General features: G+C 40.2%; 3 protein-coding genes across 3 annotated transcripts in view; 2 read left to right on the top strand and 1 right to left on the bottom strand.

Annotated features, from left to right (window-relative positions):
- The first annotated feature begins 1,180 nt into the window (after positions 1-1,180).
- On the top strand, positions 1,181-9,158 carry eif2b4 (eukaryotic translation initiation factor 2B, subunit 4 delta). The gene is made up of 13 exons (XM_049589171.1): positions 1,181-1,279; positions 1,812-1,849; positions 1,942-2,131; positions 3,245-3,463; positions 3,550-3,632; positions 5,286-5,377; positions 5,720-5,834; positions 6,197-6,273; positions 6,405-6,507; positions 6,653-6,780; positions 7,030-7,207; positions 8,506-8,686; positions 8,806-9,158. The coding sequence occupies exons 1-13, from the start codon at positions 1,258-1,260 to the stop codon at positions 9,003-9,005; spliced, it is 1,626 nt and encodes a 541-aa protein (XP_049445128.1). The 5' UTR covers positions 1,181-1,257; the 3' UTR covers positions 9,006-9,158.
- Positions 9,159-10,597: 1,439 nt separating this feature from the next.
- On the bottom strand, positions 10,598-15,658 carry atraid (all-trans retinoic acid-induced differentiation factor). Its single transcript, XM_049589185.1, has 7 exons — positions 15,419-15,658; positions 15,103-15,236; positions 13,697-13,765; positions 13,163-13,234; positions 12,958-13,079; positions 12,747-12,847; positions 10,598-11,519 (listed from the first exon to the last, which is right to left on the bottom strand). The coding sequence occupies exons 1-7, from the start codon at positions 15,515-15,517 to the stop codon at positions 11,415-11,417; spliced, it is 702 nt and encodes a 233-aa protein (XP_049445142.1). The 5' UTR covers positions 15,518-15,658; the 3' UTR covers positions 10,598-11,414.
- Positions 15,659-16,244: 586 nt separating this feature from the next.
- Positions 16,245-19,836, top strand: part of snx17 (sorting nexin 17) — a 49,653-nt gene continuing 46,061 nt past the window's right edge. The window contains exon 1 of the mRNA XM_049589175.1: positions 16,245-17,020. Coding sequence (XP_049445132.1) covers positions 16,961-17,020 — 60 coding nt within the window. The 5' untranslated portion in view covers positions 16,245-16,960. The remainder of the gene's footprint in view (positions 17,021-19,836) is intronic.

Genomic DNA, 19,836 nt, shown 5'->3' with positions numbered 1-19,836 from the left:
CTAACTTGACCCATTTAAAGGGAGAAGATAACTTTGTATCTGTAGTAATAACAAGGTAAAGATGACTTTTGTCGACCCTGTTAGAGGTTTTTCCACTCAGTACTTTGTGAGAAGCTGCCGTCTTTGTCATTTGGCCTTCAACATATTCAAAAAGCCAGCAAGAAAAAAATGTATGAATTGAGTGTGCTGAAAATGAAATGGCCTAAAATGAAAAAAAAAGCGTACATTTTTTGTGAAAAACTAATTTACTATTTAAAAAAAGTATAAAAATATGTATTAAAAATAGAATATATATATTCAGTCTGATAACTACAGTGTGGCAAATAGCCAACAACTAAAGTTACAGTTTAATCCAGGGACTTTTGTCTATCATTATCACCATACATGCACAGATGAAACTCATAACATTGATTCTCCCACAACAGATGTTTTATCTTCTTTAATTTGTTTGGTGGTTGTTTGTGTATTTGTTTTACAACAGGATGATAAAATCTATTAAATGACATATCAGTCTGACAGTGCACTCAGAGTCCAGGCCACAGACAGCAGCCGTAATTCCCACAGTGATCATAACTATGTTCAGTGATGTTTTGTGTTTTTATAGATAATGTACTACAGACATTTCCAAAGGAAAACAGGACAGTCTGGAGGTCTCTGTTGAAAGAAACTAGTTCCAGGTGTGATATTTATTATGCAATTCCATCACCTGTCTGTGAGTACTTGAACAAAAACACACAAAACCCAACACAAGCAGCAAATCCCAAAAATGTGAATAAAAAGAAGAGTCTTCAGTTTAAAGTAGCGTCAGTGTGCTACTTGTTTGGTGTCAAGAACTGCATGTAGTGCAATTTTTAGCCTACGTTATGTAGTGAAGTGGGCTTACTTTCAAAATGGACCCTCTCTCTCTGAAATCCACAGTATGACATCAGAAAAAAAAGTTTGAAATAGACATTTTTAACCTATAAATATGGATAGAAGTATAAAGTTTGATTGTGGTCTGATCATGAGGAGCAGAAAGCGGTTATAGAAGTGAGCAGAATGACGTCATCCCAGATTAAGATGTAATATTTCGCAAAAGCTTACAGCTAATAATCACTCATTGCAACATAACTCATGATAATAAATGAACTGAAGCGAATTAAATAGTACTCTAAGTGGAGGTGAAAGCAGCGCTCCGTCTCTCCACCAGGGGGCGATATAAGTTTTCCGGGGCGGTAGTTTGAGCAGCAGCAGAGGAAGTGGAGCAGCATCGTAAACATGGCTGACAGTGGAGTGACAGGTGAGTTAGAGAGTGTGTAACAGCTGGACTTTATAACTATTTCCAGGTATTTTTCGGAACTTCACTTTATGCGCGGCGACAAAATGTCTCGCGCTTTTAATTCGTGTCTCGCGGACTTTGTGTTCGGCTGTTAGCGAAGTAAAATCCTCCCATGCTAATGATGCTAACGTTAGCATTGTGAGCAAGTCAACGGTACACCGCGCTGCACAGAGGAGTTTAACGGCAGACATCGTCATATTGTTGCATCATCTTTTTCAAGTAGTATTTTAAGATAATGAAACAATTTAAACGCCTTTTTAAAGGTGGTAATGTGTTGAGCAGATGGCGGTTAACAAGTTGTGTGACTGGTGTCGTTAGCATGATGCAAACCGAGCGTGTTCAGTGACATATAAACAGCTAACAGCATCACCTGAACTGAGGGACTGGAAGCTGAATGAAAGCTGGTCCAGACACTACAGCATGCTATAATGAAATAACAGGAGTGTGTGATGAGCTGATGTAATCATGTCATCATCTACTGACTGTTTCACAGATGGACGTGGCAATACAGATGACATTGAACGATCAAAGGTGAGTATGTGGATATTTTCCCACATCTGTCTCATGTAAGGCTGCACATCTGGCTTGATTGTCATGTTTTCGTTGACATGTTTGCTTCACAGTCTGAAGGCAGAGAGCTGACCAAAGAGGAGAAGCAGCGGCTGAGGAAAGAGAAGAAACAGCAGAAGAAAAACAAAGAGAAAAAAGATGACAAGGCTCCACAGGAAGGTGAAAAGAAGAAGAAGAAAGAGGAGAAGCCTGTCAGTCCAGCTGCTCCAGCTCCCCAGCCTCCAACACAACCAGCTCAGAAAGGTGCATGTTATAAGGACAGCAGCACTGGTTGTTGTTGTTGACTGTGTGTCATGTGAGGCACATTTGTGTTAAAGGAAAAGTGTGTAAGATTTAGGGGGATTTCAGATTGCAACCAGCTGACACTTCCCTAAGTTTAATTAAGTGTTCATTGTGTAGGAGGTTTTTACAGTGAGCCGAATTATCCACAGAGGTCTCCTCTTCCCCAAAACAATCCGACCGGTACAAACACTGAATAAAGCAGTTTCACATTACAAATCAGTGTTTCTCCGACGCTGTTTGGCACATAGCAGAGGGGTCACTAGCCCTGCACCTGCTTATGTGTGCTCACTTATTTCTGATCCAGACATTCAGGAGGTTTTTCACCAGGAAACAAATTGTTCATAGAGCTTTCCTCCTCTCAAAAACAAACGGACCTGGGGTCTCATTTGTAAACGTTGCGTACACACAAAACTAAGCCTGGAAAAGGTGTACACAACTTCTCACAGAAAAGTTGTGATCTGTAAAAACATACTTGATGGGAGAAACTTTGACCCATGCTTACGAACATTTTGGAGACAGGAAATTGGCGATGAAGATGGTGAGGTGAAAGCCTGATTGTAGAAATTGTCAAATATCTTTTGGTGCACAATCCTACACACTGTTTTAAAAATGTGACCCCAGGTGATTTAAACTGGCAAAAACACTGAATAAAGCAGTTTTATCTTTAAAAAGTCAGTGTTTTTCCGACACTCCCGACGTGGAGGGGCTGCAAACTATGGTAGCTGACGTAAAAGGTTTGGTTTGTCCGTTTTGGTGCGACTGTGGAAACATGATCGTGCAACATGGCAATTTCCAGAGATGAGGACCTGCTTCCTATGTAGATATAAATGGTTAATTCCAAGGAAACAAAAACACAGTGATTCTTATTTTCATGTCATTAAACACCAAAGAAAACATACTTATTATATTACATTCCATTTCTGCCAATATGTCCCCCTAAATCCTACACGCTGGACCTTTAATTTGTCACTTGATTGCTGGCGTTTGACAGTGAGGTACATCTTTGTCAAGAAAACTTTTTATTCTCTCTGACTGAGATCCATTACTCTTTATAATCTGCTGTGTCTCCCTCAGCTCCTTCAGCAGTGCCTGCTCCTGCACCGGTTCCTGTGCCTGCCTCAGAAACTCCTGCCCCTGCAGACAAGCCAGCTAAGAGTAAAGCAGAGCTGAAAGCTGAGAGGAGAGCTCGGCAAGAAGCTGAGAGGGCGTCCAAACAGGGCAAGAAGGGAGACGTGGGAGGACAGCTGGCCGCAACGGGGAAACCTAAAGCACCGCCTAGTGAGCTGCAGCCAGGTACTGTAGTAACCAGGAGGTCAGCAGGAGTAAAAATTCTACATTATATACACTGTAAAAAAGAGTCACACTCTTTGTGTTTCCAGTGGTGAAGAGGCTCCCAGAACATGTTCAAGTGGACAACCCGGACGTTTTAAAGAAACTGGCCAAGAAATTGGAAAGACAACAGGTTAGTTACTTTATGTGTCATTTCTTAAAATCTTGATTAATGAAAGCAGGCTTGGTCTGCTTCAGGACAGCTTGCCTTGGCATAATGAGCACACGCTGCCACTCACAAATTTTGTCAGAAACATATGTGTGAGCATTTTCGGTTCAATCTTGAGAAATATTAGAAATAACTCTAATTAGGAATTGCCTGGATCTCAGTTGTTCACCTGTTGACACCTGTTGCAAATAAGATACTATACAGTGTGTGTTGATCTATAGTTTAAAGGCTAATCTGGTCCACCTGCTTGTAATAAATCACAAAGGATATAAGTCACAATCGTCACTGGGAACTGACAGTTGTTCCAACAGTAGATCTTTAAATATAAAAGCCTTTGAGACAGTGAGAACTCTGCTTTTGATGTAGGGGATATAGGGGATGTTTTGGAGTAGATCGCAGGTCAGCAGTGTTGGCCACATACAAGTGGTATACATCATCTGAAAGCTGGGGACTTGAAGATTAATTTGAGATGCAGCTCAGTAACTGCCAAGTTTTATTTTGTCATAAGTCTGTAATAAACAGTTTATTTTGGTTCAGCGTTCATCAAATTTTAAAGGTTTAGAGTGTATAGGGGCTTAGAACATTATGATCAAAGTTGTTCCCATGCTCATTTATGTCTCATAAGTTGTAGCAGCAATTTTTGGGTTGATACCGTTTGTTACACAGTTTGGGTTCTAAATCGAAGCATGTTTTACTACTGGAGACTTTGTAAAGATGGTCAAAAATCCCTCCAGAATACCACATTAGGACACCAAGACCTTGGGGAACACCACAGGAAATTCTGTGCTGTGATTTAGTATGAAAAACTTTGGACATTTGGAGATTTCTGCAAGAATTGCATTTTTTGGTGATTGGATGGTGAGTACACTAGCTTAACATGGTTGGTACCACTGAATTTAGGTCTCCTAGTTTCATATAGTACCAGTATCATCACTCTAGGTTTAAAACTCAGCCATTTATAGCCTCTGAAAGACAGGAATGTCCTGGCAGGTCTGAGAATCATGTTTTTGTCACTCATTTGCAACCCCACAATAACCATGAGTCCTAACTGCATGTGATCATACCTAACGTTTCTTTCAGACACCAGGGTGCAATGCTGCTACAAATGTCAAGGTTTGGGTTTTGTAAATGTAAACGTGTGCCATTTACATTTGTCTAGTTTTGTTTGCTAACCTGTCGTTGTTCCTGTACTGCACCACTCGGGAATTCAAAAAGTTAATGATGTCGACTTATTGTTTGGTCCTTTGAAACAGAGGAGGTGTGTCGGTGGGATGTGTTTGTTTGAGTAGTTATAATGTGTTAATTGTTTCTTTTTGGTTTTTGTTTACTGCTCTGTTTGTATTTGGAGAGTATTTACTACTAAATCATACATAATTAGGTTTTGTTGCCAAAGTTATACAGGAACAAGTCTCAATAAATTTTATTTGAGAGTTGTGTTTCATTAGTTATTTATAAATTTGGCTCTATAGTAGTTGTTTGTTTCTCAACATGTTCCATTGAATTCTACTTTTGACTTTTGCCTATGCTGTGCTGTGACTGTGTGTTAACCTCATGATCTGTTTAAACCCCTGAAGTACCGTGACTGATGGCAGTGTGCTCTAATCTGCTTTATTTCAGATCCCACTTCGGTCGGACTACGGCTACAAAGTCAGCCTGTTTTCTCATCTCCACCAGTACAGTCGCAAAGCCCCTCTAACACAGCAACTCAGGTACACTGGAGATATGCCATGTGGTACAGAGTTAGTATGTACTGCCAATAATTTATACTTAAGGAATACTTAACAAAATGATCATTTGTATATCAGGTACTGACCCTGTGTTATGTTGAATTTGTGAAAAAAATGTCTTTCTTGCATGCCTTTCTGTGAACAAAGAATCCAAAACCAGAAACTCATGCAGTATAATTCAAGTCTTATTTATCCACTCGTATGTTCAGTACGTTCCAAACACTTGCATTTTCAACTTTGAAATAAACAGTGTCACACTCCCTTATTCTCTTCAGATTACCTTAAATCTCACTTATCGTTACGGATTGTTTTTGTCCGTTGCAGCATTCCCTCCTCAGTGATTCATCCTGCTATTGTTCGCCTGGGTCTCCAGTATTCACAGGGCATTGTGGCAGGTTCCAACGCTCGCTCTGTTGCCCTGCTGCATGCCTTCAAACAGGTACACAGCACAGACTGTTTAGTCTAAGTGCTTTGCCATCACCTTGTCCTTCCTCTCCAGTATTTAGACCAACACAGCAACAGAAATGCAGGGTATCATTTGTTTGGTTCTGTTTGTAATCAAGTACAGTGTAAGTCCAAGATGGAGACAGTCCTCATAGCTTTAAATGTTGCAGTGTTACTGGTTCATACTTCTTCATAAAACGCCAAGCCAACAATACAGTCCAGTTTCCAGCTTTTCAAGCAGTGCAGCTTAGCGTTATATTTTCAGCAGCCAGCTATCACTCCGCAGTTTCTTCTGAATTATCACTGTGGACAGATTTTAAGTAAACAAACTAAAAGCAATGTTTTTTCCTCCTTCAGGTAATAAGGGACTATACTACGCCTCCCAATGAGGAGCTATCTAGAGACTTGGTCAACAAGCTGAAACCTTATATCAGGTACGAAAAGTATTAATTATAATTTTCGTCAGAAATGATGATTTTGCCATGAACTTCTTTTAATTTATCACTCTATTTAATTTCACAGTTCATCATAAGAAATTGTTCCTTTTGTCCTATTTTTCTTGCAGTTTTTTGAATCAATGTCGCCCTCTGTCAGCCAGCATGGGTAATGCAATCAAATACATCAAGAAGGAGATCTCCAATATTCCCAGTCAATGCAAAGAAGAAGAGGTGATTGTCATGTTTGCTTTTCTGCCCAGAGATGACAAACTCAACATGTTGTAGCAAACATACTCCATGATACAGTAGAGTAATTGTTAGTGATTTATGGTTTTGATCTCTGCCCTCCTCATGCATGTTCTTTTTCTCTATGTAGGCAAAGAGCAAACTGCTGACGTGCATCGAGTGCTACATTAATGAGAAGATCATCCTTGCTGCTAAAGCTATTGCCAAGTACTCCATAGAAAAGATCAGTGATGGAGATGTCATCCTTGTTTATGGATGGTAAGACTGCCTTGAAAAAAAAATCATGTTTAAATGTCCTAACTATGTGATGGTTTTAGTTACCAAGCATTGCCTAATTGTTTTTCTAGCAAAGGAAATGTATCACTCATGCGTCCCGACATCAAATCCTACTTTAAAACCACTCTTAAGACTTTCACTTCCCTTTTCTTGTCTCGCCCATTCAACTCCTTCCTTCCACATTCTTGTTTCACATTATCACCGTCTCTGCTTCCATCTTTCTCCGCTCAGCTCGTCACTGGTCAATCACATCCTTTGCGAGGCCTTTGAGAAGGACAGGAAGTTCCGTGTGATCGTGGTGGACAGCAGGCCTCGACTGGAGGGCCGGGAGGCCCTGAGGCGCCTTGTCCAGAGAGGCATCAGCTGCACCTACGTCCTTATCTCAGCTGTCTCCTACATTCTTCCAGAGGTGCGTTCACACATTCGAGCCTCAGTGGAATGAGCAAGGCATTGATGTTTACCCAGGGAGTAGCCAAGGGTTCCTGTTGGAGCTTGGATAGGCAGAAAAAAAAGGCAGAATTTGAAATTCCTCCTTCCCTTCTGCAGCTCTCCCCTGTTTGTCATAAGCCTTTCCCAAGAGATGACCGTGGGCATATACATGTGCTTTGTAAATAATCACTTGTTTCCCATATATTGATTTACTTAATCCTGTTTCACATCACAGTTCGCTCAGCATATTCTTTTAGTCCCTCCTTGCCCCACTCTCGCTCTATCTGTTTATTACACCTCAACTGAGAGAGGAATTAGCTAGCGAGTCATCCCACAGTCTCTCCACCTCACTTCCCGCCGCTGTGGACTGCTTCTTTGGGAGGAGAGCAAATAGTAGCTCAGGAGATAAACCTTTGGTCGCTGGCTGTAGCGGCTCAAATTCAGCCAGTGCAAATCCCCAGCACCGAGTGTCAAAGCAGGCTGGTTGCCAGCAGCATCACCAAGTCTATTCTGTGTAAGTGATTGCTGATCTGGCGGCGAGTCGGGGCTGTCTGGTCCCTCGGAGCTGGGGTTGCCCTGGCTGGATTGAGGTTGCTGCAGCCGCTGACTTGGGGTCTGTCTCAGGAGCTGCTGCCCATTCTCCTCCCGGCAAGGTGGTCTGTAGCGGTGGAGAGAGGCAGAGGACACACTGTGAGGCTCTTGCTAACATAAGCTACATAGATGTGAGCTTAAAGCAGCCGCTACGAGCCTTTGGGTCCAGTTCGCAGAAGGCTTAACATTTTCTCTCTGTCTCTGAAACGTTTCGCTGATATTGACACGCATTTGTTTTCATTTACTGTCAGACTGTCTTTTAGACTGTCTTTCTGATAAGTCCGTCTTCCTTTTTTGGGTTGCTTTGCAGTGTAGACAGTTGTTGCCAATGCTGTAATTAGCAACTTTATCAGCAGGATTCTCAGCCAATGAGTCAGGCTTTCACCAAATTGGATGTGCACATGCATCTGCGTTTGTAGAACAGCCAATAAGAACGCCCCCACTCTGAAATGACCTGTGATCTTGTCATGAACAAGATTTTCTAAAGCCTGAAAAAAATGACAGGAGGAGGGGCATAAGTTTAGCTTTCTCTTGGTCTGTTTGAATTACAATATGCTTTAAGTTTAATATGGGGTTTTGCCCAGTGATGGCAAAATTAAACTGCCTACTCCAGCATCTAGCTTTTTCATTTTCCTTACTGTTCTTTGTGTGTTTATGTCATAATAATGTCTTGAACTTGCATCACAGGTATCGAAGGTGTTCCTTGGTGCTCACGCTCTGCTGGCCAACGGTTACGTCATGTCTCGCGTGGGGACGTCACAGATAGCTCTTGTGGCCAAAGCCTTTAATGTGCCTGTGCTGGTGTGTTGTGAGACCTACAAATTTTGTGAGAGGGTGCAGACAGATTCCTTTGTGTCCAATGAACTAGGTATGGAACAAATACTCGCTTGTGTCTGATTCTTTTGTTGCTTTTGCTCAATTTTACATCTGTATTGATTAAAATTCCTTCCAAACATTAGAGAATTTATCTTCATCTTTGTTTTCCAGATGACCCTGATGACCTCATCGTGACCCGTAAAGGGAAGACCCAGCTAGAGCACTGGCAGGATGTGCCCTCACTCGGTCTGCTCAACCTGGTGTATGATGTGACGCCGCCTGATTTCGTGGACTTAGTCATCACAGATCTGGGAATGATCCCGTGCACCTCAGTCCCTGTGGTGCTGCGAGTCAAAAACGTGGACCAGTGAACGACCTCCTGCTCACACCAGTCTGAGCTCAGAGGTGGTTTCTCTGTGTTTTTGAGGGGGAAGTATGTGAGCTTGAATGCTTGCACACAACACAAAATATCGTGCTTTTAGCATGCAATAAATATATATCTGAAATGGCATACGCTTTTTAAACAGAGTCCATGTGTGTTTTTATGGTCGGATTGGATAATTACAGAGATTTGTCCCCCTGTCTGTTTTTTAATATCGGGTATAGGCAAGATGTTTTGATAGATCCATGTTGTGAACTGTTTCTTTACAACAGAACATTTAATTGCCAGTATTTAGAGCAGAACAATTCCACTGTGGTGCATAACATGCTCACGTTGTCAACCACAGCATGCAATTTTAAAACTAGCCAGAAATGGTTCCCTAATTACAGCTGGAGCTGCTTTATCTCTGAAGGTTTTATGTGAGCCATAAGATTCCTCAGACTAGTTTTTAATGACCTGATCAGTTGAACAGGATGAAAAAGATTGAGACATAAACCAGGTGGTAAAGCAGTTTTTGGCAAAGGATCTCAGATTGTTTATTATGCCCACAAAGTTGGCACACGATGCTCACATGCTTCAAATTTCATGTTGGCACGAATTTTAGTCCTCAACAAAAGGGAAAAACAAAAGTTGGAAAGAGCAACATTTTGTTCACAGTTACTGTATTTTTCCTCTGCAGTACCCATTTTTTACTTAATCCAATCCATGCATGAAGGAGATCTACACTAAAACGAGAGTGGCCCCATCTAGAGCCAGTTGGTGCTTCTCAAAGTCAAGGAAGGCAACGTCATCGAATCCCGATGAAAGACTGTTTTAATCAAGGATCCTTTGAATTCTACTGAGGACTGAGTCCTTCCTTCAAAGAATTTTCAAGTGTACATGTGTGTAGCCTCAGTCGTTATGAAGCACCCACAATTCTTCTGGCACAATTTGCCTGAATTGAAGGTGGGGCCTCTTCAGTGACGCACACGTGAGCACTCACTAGCCTGTTCTAATTTGTGTTCACCGAATGCGAGGAAGGAGTCTTGCCAATCTTCTGTAGGACCCGTCCTACCCAGGAAACATCCTTGATTTTGAAAAGCATTGAGTGTTTGATTTGTTCGGTTTAGGCTACTGTAGAACAACATGGCGGACTCCGTGGGAGGAGACCCCTCTCAAGCTTCCAGGAAGTGTGCAGGACCTTGAAGCGAATTTGACATAGTGGTCAAACTGTAACTGCAACATCCAGATATGTCATGTAATGCCAATGGGCCCAAAACACTTTTTACGTCCCACTGGTAGGAGGCCCCATGGTAGACCCAGAACATGCTGGAGGGATAACATCTCATCTGGCCTGGGAACGCCTTGGGGTCCCCCAGGAGGAGCTGGAAAGCGTTGCTAAGGAAAGACGTCTGGGATGCTTTGCTTGGCCTGCTGCTACTGCGACCCAGCCCCAGATAAGCAGATGAAAATGGATGGATGGATGGATGTCTTTACTAATTGAGTAACATTTCCAGACACAAGTCCATAAAGGGTGTTCAAATGAACAAATGCTTGTATGTGTACAACATTATGGCAGCATCTCAAGCAAAGCAACATAAGTACTTTTAAAATATTTTATTAGAACCATGAATCCCACCAGGAAGAAACATAAAACAACTCACCCATCAAGATAAAACTTTTTCCACATGTGACTAATCAACATTTTAGCAGATGAGTTCAGTGTAACCCAACAGCAGGCACACAACATGTTTTCATTTCGGAGTCGAAAACATACAAGATGTGGTAACAGCATAAAGGCAAGTGACAACTAAATAACATACTGTGCTAGTTAAAGTCATTGTCTTGCATTTTAAAATAGAACTTAATATAGATGGTTCATGTCACAAATCATAGAGTGAACCTGACTTGTTTTTGCTCTGAGTGAAGTACATGTTCAACATGCAGTAAACAATTAGCCAAATTCTACAAGTTTACTAAAATGTGCATCAGGACATGAACAGTAGTTTCACCGTGTAAACTTATGTACAGATTGAGTGCATGTTCGGCACCGTTAACAGCGAGCGAATCCTCAGAATTTACACAACACAGATTCTTCATTAGCGTCTTGTGTCAGACAACTGCATTTAAAATACAATTAAAGTGATAACAGTGATATTTTCTCTAAAAAATTTAAAACAATTTAAAATATGGAGCAACATGTTTCAAATGAATTTACTCTCTAAAAATTGTACTGATGTAGGAAAAAAAGTCAATGCCAGTTTATAAAATTCCCCAAGATAAAATAATGCTTCAACACAAAAATAAAATAAAATACAATGTTTAAAAGAAGGCTGAAGTCACCTTTGCGTCAGCATTTTCCCTTTCAGTTTCATCTCAGTAAATTACTGCAGATAAAGGAGTCGAGTGCAGTTCAGCCTCAGAGTGATTTGGCCTTACGTCTTTGGGTGACCCACAGCAGGACAGAGATCACAATTGTTGATGCTCCAAGAGGCCCAAACACCCGGAGAGCTGGGAACTCCCCCTGTTTACAATGAAAATAAATACATAACTTTAAAAAATCAGAAGTTTCAAATGCAACAATGTAAGAGAAAAACTTCACCTCCATAATGACCATTTGTATAAATCACTTAACTGGGAAAAATAAAATTTATCTTTGCTCTTTTTAAAGCCAGACTCCATTGACAAAAACATTAATTTTACTTCACTGCACACAGGAGCTGCTGGTCTACCACTGCCTTGATCAGTTAGTTTATGGTATTGTGTGACTTTGGCATTGTAAAGGTTAAGTGTGTGGGATCTAGGGGGATATATTGGCAGAAATGGATCATACCGACTTAGCCCAGTCACACAATAATGCCTTGTTTCCACTTACGTATGTAACTGGTGTCTGTAGATCTGTAAACGTACAAATGATGCCTCTAGTGTCCAACGCAAGGAAGTGCATTTCTTTACGGATGGATAGAAACCTGACAGAAACTACCAATGGCTGTGGGGGAGAGGCTAATTTAGTCCTTTTTTCTTCATCCAGTAGTTTGGAAAATGTGCTGGGAACATTAATGAGACAGAAGCAGGACCTGTCAGGTATGTGGCATCTACCTTTTTAATCGTACAAACTCACTTGACGATCAACAGACACTGAATTGATGAAAGTAGCGCGTTAGCAAGTTAGCAGCCTGCTAGCTAAGCTAATACACTGTCATACGATCTCTCCAAAATCCACCGCAAAAGTTAATTTTTTTATGTACTTGAGGCAAATTCTGGACAGAGGGACAGAGGGGAGGAGTTTCACAGGCACATCGGATATCATGGAGATTCCCATAGGAATGAAAGGACTTCCAATTGACTCGTCTCCGTATACATACGTAAGTGGTAAGGGGGCGTAACACAAACTACAAATCGGGGCAGTGGTAGACCAGGAGCTCCTGTGTTGTGCAAGGTAAAATTACTGTTTTTGTCACTGGAGTCTGGCTTTGAAGAGAACATAAATAAGTTTCTTTTTTGCAAGCGTTTGAGAAATACTGAGCATACGACTGGATAAATGAGACCTGGATTATATTGCACGAGTTTTGTGAGAGTTTGTAAACAGATGTTTTGATATAGTTTTGCTGCTGTTACATGTGGACCCCTATGACTTCAATTCATCCAATAATGTCTCATAATTGATAATCAAATGGTTATTTGGGGGGTTGAGGTATTCCTTTAAGTACATAATGTGAATAATTAAAATCAAGCTTCTTGCAGAACTGACCTCTCGAAGACACTTGTATCCATGGTAGCTGTCAACACAGCTGCACTCAAAGAAGCCGGGGCCGTAGGGGCCGCAGAGGGAGTTCTCTGGGCAGGTAAGGGCTGAGGATTATTAATAATCATGAGATGAACAGTTGTCATGTGTTACCAGAAGGCTACTCCAGTTTTATATTTTATGTGTCACGGTATAAGAGTATCAGATGGGAACTTACACAGCTGTCCAGTCTGGTTGCACATATTTCTCTGGCCTTCACAAAGACGGTTTCCATCTTTGACCTCCACCTTTTCCCAAGATGTGTTGCCCCCTGGACAAAATATGTCTTGTGGCAAAATCCTGTAGACGCACAAAGACAGAGTTACAAAAATATAAAATTCATAATTAGCTGTTATAGTTTAATTTTTTAACAGAGTACTTACGTGTAATTTAACTCAATGAATCCTTGAAAAGCTGTGTCACTGATGTTCACTATGGGATTGCGTGAAAGGTCTCTGCAAAGTAAAAGTTATAAAGTAAAAACACTTTTAAATGCAAAGGCAAATGTTCGGTATTAATACTAATAAAACATAATGAATAAGACGTGTTCATACAGTCCTTATATTTTAAGTTCTCTAATTATGTACTTAGGTGGGATTAATCTGATTAAACTCTTATTTATTTCTGTTTCTGAGTAGTAATTGAGATGAGTCTTTATTTGCTGCTATGAATATAAATTCTCCTATCTCCTGATCTTATAAACACAAACGACATTCTGAGGAATCATCCACGTACGTCTCCTTAGCGCTGCAGTGCAGATGTTTACGACACTTGTACATGTACCATATGTTTTCTTCTTTGCCTTAAAAATAACCTCACAGTCACTAAGGAGGTGTCCACACAGGGTCTTGTGTAATATTGTCTGTATACTGTATGTTGTGTAAAAAGGTAACTGAAACTGTAGTAACTGTACGTACATGATTAGTGCTGTTGATGCTCCCTGAAGATCCTCCATGTGAGTTAGTGAACAATTGGACAGATCCAACCTGACACACACAAAAAAAAAAACTTTGTTGAAACATTAACAAAACAAACTCATCATTATGCAGCTCTTACTTTTACAAGTTGCAGAGGCGTTTGTGTTGTCACTGGTTTTAGTCTTTGAAAGTTTGCTTAACCCATCAGTATGTCTTTCAATTCTCCCTCTAAGCTTCTATCAAAAGAGGAGCACAAGCCATAAAAAGATTGTCCAGACCACAGGTGCTCTCTGAAATAGTAATGGTAATATGTAGTTTTGCAAAATAAGACCACTGAAAACGTTCTAATGACCTTCCTTTGGTTGCCATATAAGGTCAAACTTCTGTGTCTCTGCTCTCATTAGTGGTGGAATGTAACTAAGTACATTTATTCAAATTCTTTCCATTTTATGTGACTTTAAAATTTAACTCTACCACATCTCTGAGGCACATACTGTATTTTTTACTTCACAATATTTGTCTGACAGCTTCAGTTACTTTACAGATTCCTAATTAAAGATTAATAATACAAAATATAATCAAATAATAAAGTATATGTTGTTACAGATTAAACACCCAGCAATTTAGAGAGTATCTAAAATGAGTTCCACGTTTACCAGCTGCAACATTAAAATGATGAACACACTAAACCACTTATAATTATATATCCACTAATATAATATAATTCTGAAATGTACTTTTAATTTTATAAGAATTTGAATGCAGGATGTTTACTTGTAACATGGTATTTGTAAACTGTAATTTTATTACTTTATTTTATTTATAAGGACAACCCACATTAATCAACATTTATGTAAATGTGCCAGTGTTATCCAGCTGGCTAATACTCAACTGCAGTCCTTTGGCAAGAGGTTTTGAAACAAATAAAAGGATAAAATTCACTGGACAAAAGACAACATAAACTACAGCAGTTAGAGTTATTTAGTTAAAAAAAAATCTGAATACTTTTTCCATCACTGACTCTGATATTGATCAGTTTGCCCCCAAAAATCTAAGATTACCCTCCTAATTGTCATATAAACAAAAATAAACAAGTACAAACAAAGAATATGTAAAATAAAATCACGGAAAAAAAATATAAATAAGAATAATAAAACTTGAATAAAACACTTTTTTTTCGTTTTTTAAACATATATATTTAGGCTTATTTACTTTTTTTGCATAGTAACTTTTTTATTTTATTTTATTTTATTTCATTTTATTTTGGTTTAGTTTACTGGTGTTCTGCACAGTATTTCTTAATTTTTACCACATAATGTTATCCACAGACCATTTATCTCGTGGCGTAATTAAATTTAATTTAACTATATTTCCGGCAGACCCTGAAGGCGGCATTGAAGTCCTACCCAATGATGTGTTCAGGGTCGCCTGCGTTGTTATTTCTCAAGCAGCATCGCCCGTCTATCCGACCAGCAGATGAGGAGCAAAACATGCCCACTGCGGACACATTCAGGACCGCACCACTGCACAGCTTACATACCTGTTAATACAAAATATCACAAAGGAAAAAACAGGATGTAAACAACAATAATCCCAATCATCCTCGCTGGCACCGACAGCTGCTACACATCCACCAAAACACTCTGTTTTTCCAACAATATGTGGATATTTACACATCCTGGTTCAGACTACAGCTGTTAAATTATCAAACCCAAGTCTTACCTGCAGCCCAGTCAGTTGATAACTTGCGTAAAAACACGAATTAAAGATCAAAATAAGCACCACAGGTTTCAGCTGGCTGCACCCAGCTTTCATTTTCATCGACTGAGGTCATATGATCCTACTGTAGCGGACATGTGACAGGAAACTGGTCCAACTAGATCCACAAGTCTTGATTGTTGCGCTGCAATTGCGCATACACTCAATTTGGAGCATTTATTGTGACATTATCTGTTCACGTAGTCAATAGAACAAACAGCAGCACGTGAATGCATCCAGTAACATCTAGCGTTTTTTATTTGTGCAGAAAAATGGATAATATGTCCGAATATTTGATTTTGCAGCTAATTAGAAAGTGTTTGGATTAATTTAATGTTTTATTGCAACGCATACATTCTTCATACATTAAAAAAGTAGCATTTTTTTAGTTTTTTAATCAATGTGCAACAAATTAATCTAAGTAGGTTGTAACGTTAAGAGTTTTGTCCCGTTAAATTTCTGAAATTGTTGACAAAATGCAATCGCTTTTTTTCTGACTGACTGTAATGAATTTTGACTGCGCTTTCACTGTCAGTTTGGGTTGCACCAACTAAAGTGGGGGCCTCAACTTCGACGATTTTTTAAAGCTTAAAATGTGGAACAAAACATGACTGTAGCACATTTATAAAATAATTAAACACTATTACGTGTTAAGGGTTAAAATGTGTGGCGGAAATTGTGCCAGTGTTTTGTTATTTCGTGCCCGCGCAGAGTGGACCACCCCCCGGCTACACACGAGATGGTTCAGGCCGGCTGGATTGTTGCAATGCCTCTTGATGGGCCACTAGATACACAGAACACAGAATGGCTTGACGGCCCTGGTACATCTGCCTTTCTCTGCCGTTTCTACCACATTTTATCTATGAGTTACTTCCGTCGCTGTGTCGATTTTTCTTCAGCGAATGTAGGAGACAGGAAAAATACAAACCAAACCACCAAAAGTGCAACTGTCTCCCCTCATATTTCGAAACGTTTGCCAACGGGTCTGCGACGCTGTGGGGTTCGCAGGAAGCAACTGCACCTTTTATCCCGAAACTTCATCTTGGTTTCGCTAATGAACACAGTCACCTGTACACGTTGAAACTCAAACATCACAGTAGGTGGTTTTAAGTTATCACGACTTGGTTAAAAGTGGCTGGAAAGGATATTTTAACGCCACTAGTGAAGGTGTAATTACTTAACACTTGCAACATGGCTGCTGTGGGAACGGCAGTGAGAAAAGTTTGACACTGACGTGGGAGAAGTTTTATGCGAATGCTAGTGGGTACATGAGTTGTTGGCCAGATAATAAAGTCGTCAGCAGTCTCCTCCAGCCTGGCACCGCTTTCCCCGGACTTACAAACCAGTGGATAAACCGTGCGAGAGCCTCCTCCTCCTCTGTAGTCACCGCCGACAGTCACTGCAGTGGACTTTGTGGGCAAACTGTGGTGTCTTCTTCTCCATCGTAGGCTGTGCTGGCGTTGAAGGACTTGTCGACAGGCAGCAGGCTGTGTGTTTCGAGCCAAAATGCATTTTTCCATACCCGAAACGGAGGTTCGTTCGGGAGAAAATGGATCAACCTATGTGGTGAGCATGATCAATTTGTGTTTTTGTTTCACACGCTTTCAGTTAGCCTGTGTTAAAGGCTGGCCTCAGCTGGCCACAGGTCGGGCTAATGTCAATGCAGCACGAGTTCCTATGTTTACTCTTAGAAATTATCTGATAGCATCAACAGTGATGCATCAAAAAAGGCCTAATGCAATAAAAAAAAAAACCCCAGCTGTACCTTCAGTTAGACTACAAAATCCCAATTTGTCTCACATATGCAGTCGCTGTCTTTCATTTGGACGCAGTCTAGCAAGCGGATGAACTTGATTTAGGGAAGTAAAGCATGAGGAAGTTGAGTAAAAGTCTATTTGATCATGAAAACGTGCCTAGAGAGACTGTGATTCTGTCAGGCCTTTGAAAGCAACATTATATCTGGCATTAAACATTTAGTAGATGCTGCAATGTGGGACCAAAATGTTGCATTATTGTGTGTCTTAAAGGGTAGCTTAATTTTTTAAAATAAATCTGGACCCTATTTTCCCATGGTTTTGTGTCTAAGTGACTAATGGGTACAACTATTTCTTAAATTGGTCCAATACTGAGTGAGAATGTTGCAGCCAGCAGCTGAAACAAGCTGCAGTTTTGCCACTTTGCGCAATCATGCACCACTCATTTACGCCCACTAAAAGTGCTTGTTTTTGCCACTGACAGGCTCAGATTGTTGTTATAAGTGTTTAACAACATTATGGAGAGGATCCCTACAGAGATAGACCTTTTTGTAAAAGAGTAAGATTCTTTTTGTTCAAGAAGAATCAGCCTCAAAATCATTGTCACTAAAACCTCCCAGACTCCATTTAAAAAAGCAGCGGTTTTATCATAGTAAAACACACTAAATTCAAAGTCGACAGAAACAAAATAACACTCACAAAAGCCACCTTGCTTTGTCTTTCCACTTTTACAACCATTTGCAACTCTGGTTTAGTTTAAATAAATCCTTAATTCACCCAGTTAGATGTGAAAATATGCTGGCTCTATACAGGCTTAAATTACTGTTTATTTAAATGGAGTCTGGTGGGTTTGGCTGGCAATTTCAGGGCTGTTTCTGGTGAAATAAATAGGATCTTACTCTTTAACAAACAGGTTTATCTCTGTTGTGATCCTTTCCGTAATGTTGTTAGACAATATGAGCCTATTAGTGGCAAAACCAAGCACTTATAGTGGACATGAATTGAAAGTGCACAAATGCCCCAAGTGATTACACAGCAGCCTGTTTTCATGGTTGCAGTGGCCTCACTCAGTATTGGACCAATTTCAAAAACTGCCTTTCCCATTAGTCACTTAGACACAAAACATGTTAAGGTAGCATTCAGGTTAAAACACACCAAAGTTACCCTTTAAGTTGGCGCCAGTTGATTTGTTGTCATTTACCGTTAGAGCCACCTGAAGAAATCTGAGTGTGGCCCTAATCTCTGATTCATCACCTTAGCCACAACAGAGTTCCTTTTATTCTACAGGTTTTTGAGTCAGCACTTAAATCCTCCCTGAGATTGGCCAACATGATATCACAAGCCTCCTTGTTATTTAGAGGAAAAATGCAGCCAAGATTAAAGTCGTCCAACTAGCGGCTAAATATATCAGTCTGAAGTATAGCAGTCTTGAAAGCACATCAAGAGCAACGATAATTTGTGGCTCCATCATCTCGCTTTGGTTGTTGTACAGCAGTTTCCCATTGATTAACTGTGTTTTATTTCCTTTTCATCCTTGTCTTGTAGTCTTTAATGTTGTTTTATACTCGAGCTGGGCGTTATATTGATATTGTATTGATGCTGTGATGTGAGACTTGATGTCTTCGTCTTAGATTTTGGATATTGTAATATCGTAAGCGTTGTCTCTTTCTGGTTTTAAAGGCTGCATTACAGTAAAGTGATGTATTTTCTGAACTCAACAGGCCGTACTAGCTGTTCTCTAGTTGTCTGTAGTTACCTGCTTAGTCATGTCCACACTGCTGCTGATAATGATTCATCAAAAATCTCATTGTGTAAATTTTGTGAAAGCCCCAATAGTAACCCAGCAATATTGTCGCAACATTGCTATGGCGGTATCTGATCAAAAATATTGTGATATTTCCTCCATGATGTTGCCCAGCCCTACTTTATACCTTGTCTAAAGCACTTTGAATTGCCGCTGTGTTTGACAGGTGCTTCGCCTTGTGTTACCTTGACACATTGGCAGACATGCTCTGTAGTGTTCAGAGAATAATTCATGGGGGCTGGTCGAGGACTGCAGAAGTGAAGCACCACATTTCCAGCTTTTGTGCTTGCTCTACGCCGTTTTCCTCATAAACCAGTAACACCAGTCACAGACACAGTCAGGATACAGTGTGCTAATGTGGGGCAGAGGCTGTATTGTCTAAAAGAATTGCTGACAACTCAAAATATTTCCTCCTTTTCCCTCGTGTTGCCTACTGCTTCAGATAACAGCACTGGTGTGAATGTGCGTCTATTAACAATCCTTTAAACCAGACCTATCCATGAACACAAGTCATTACGTTGCTAGGGAACAGCTTGGGTTCAAATGTATTTCCTGTCAGTTATGGAAATGATGTGAACAAACACCACAGCAACAAATAACCTTTTAGAATATTAGGGCCATAGTTTTCATTGAAAAGCTGTTTTTGTGTCATGTTTTATAAAAGAATGCAGCCACTCTGAGATTCACCAGATGCTTTGAAATAACATCTGCAACATCTGATTTCCATGTGACATCACACTGGCTGCTCTTAATGTCATACACCTGCGAATGACTATTTTCCATCTTGACTCCATGTGCTCCAAAGAGGGGAAAAAATCCTGGAA

Source organism: Epinephelus fuscoguttatus, linkage group LG11 (assembly GCF_011397635.1).
Source record: "Epinephelus fuscoguttatus linkage group LG11, E.fuscoguttatus.final_Chr_v1".
Lineage (NCBI taxonomy): Eukaryota > Metazoa > Chordata > Actinopteri > Perciformes > Serranidae > Epinephelus > Epinephelus fuscoguttatus.
The sequence above is the reverse complement of the archived record's forward strand: the minus strand, read 5'-3'. Positions and strand labels throughout refer to the sequence as shown.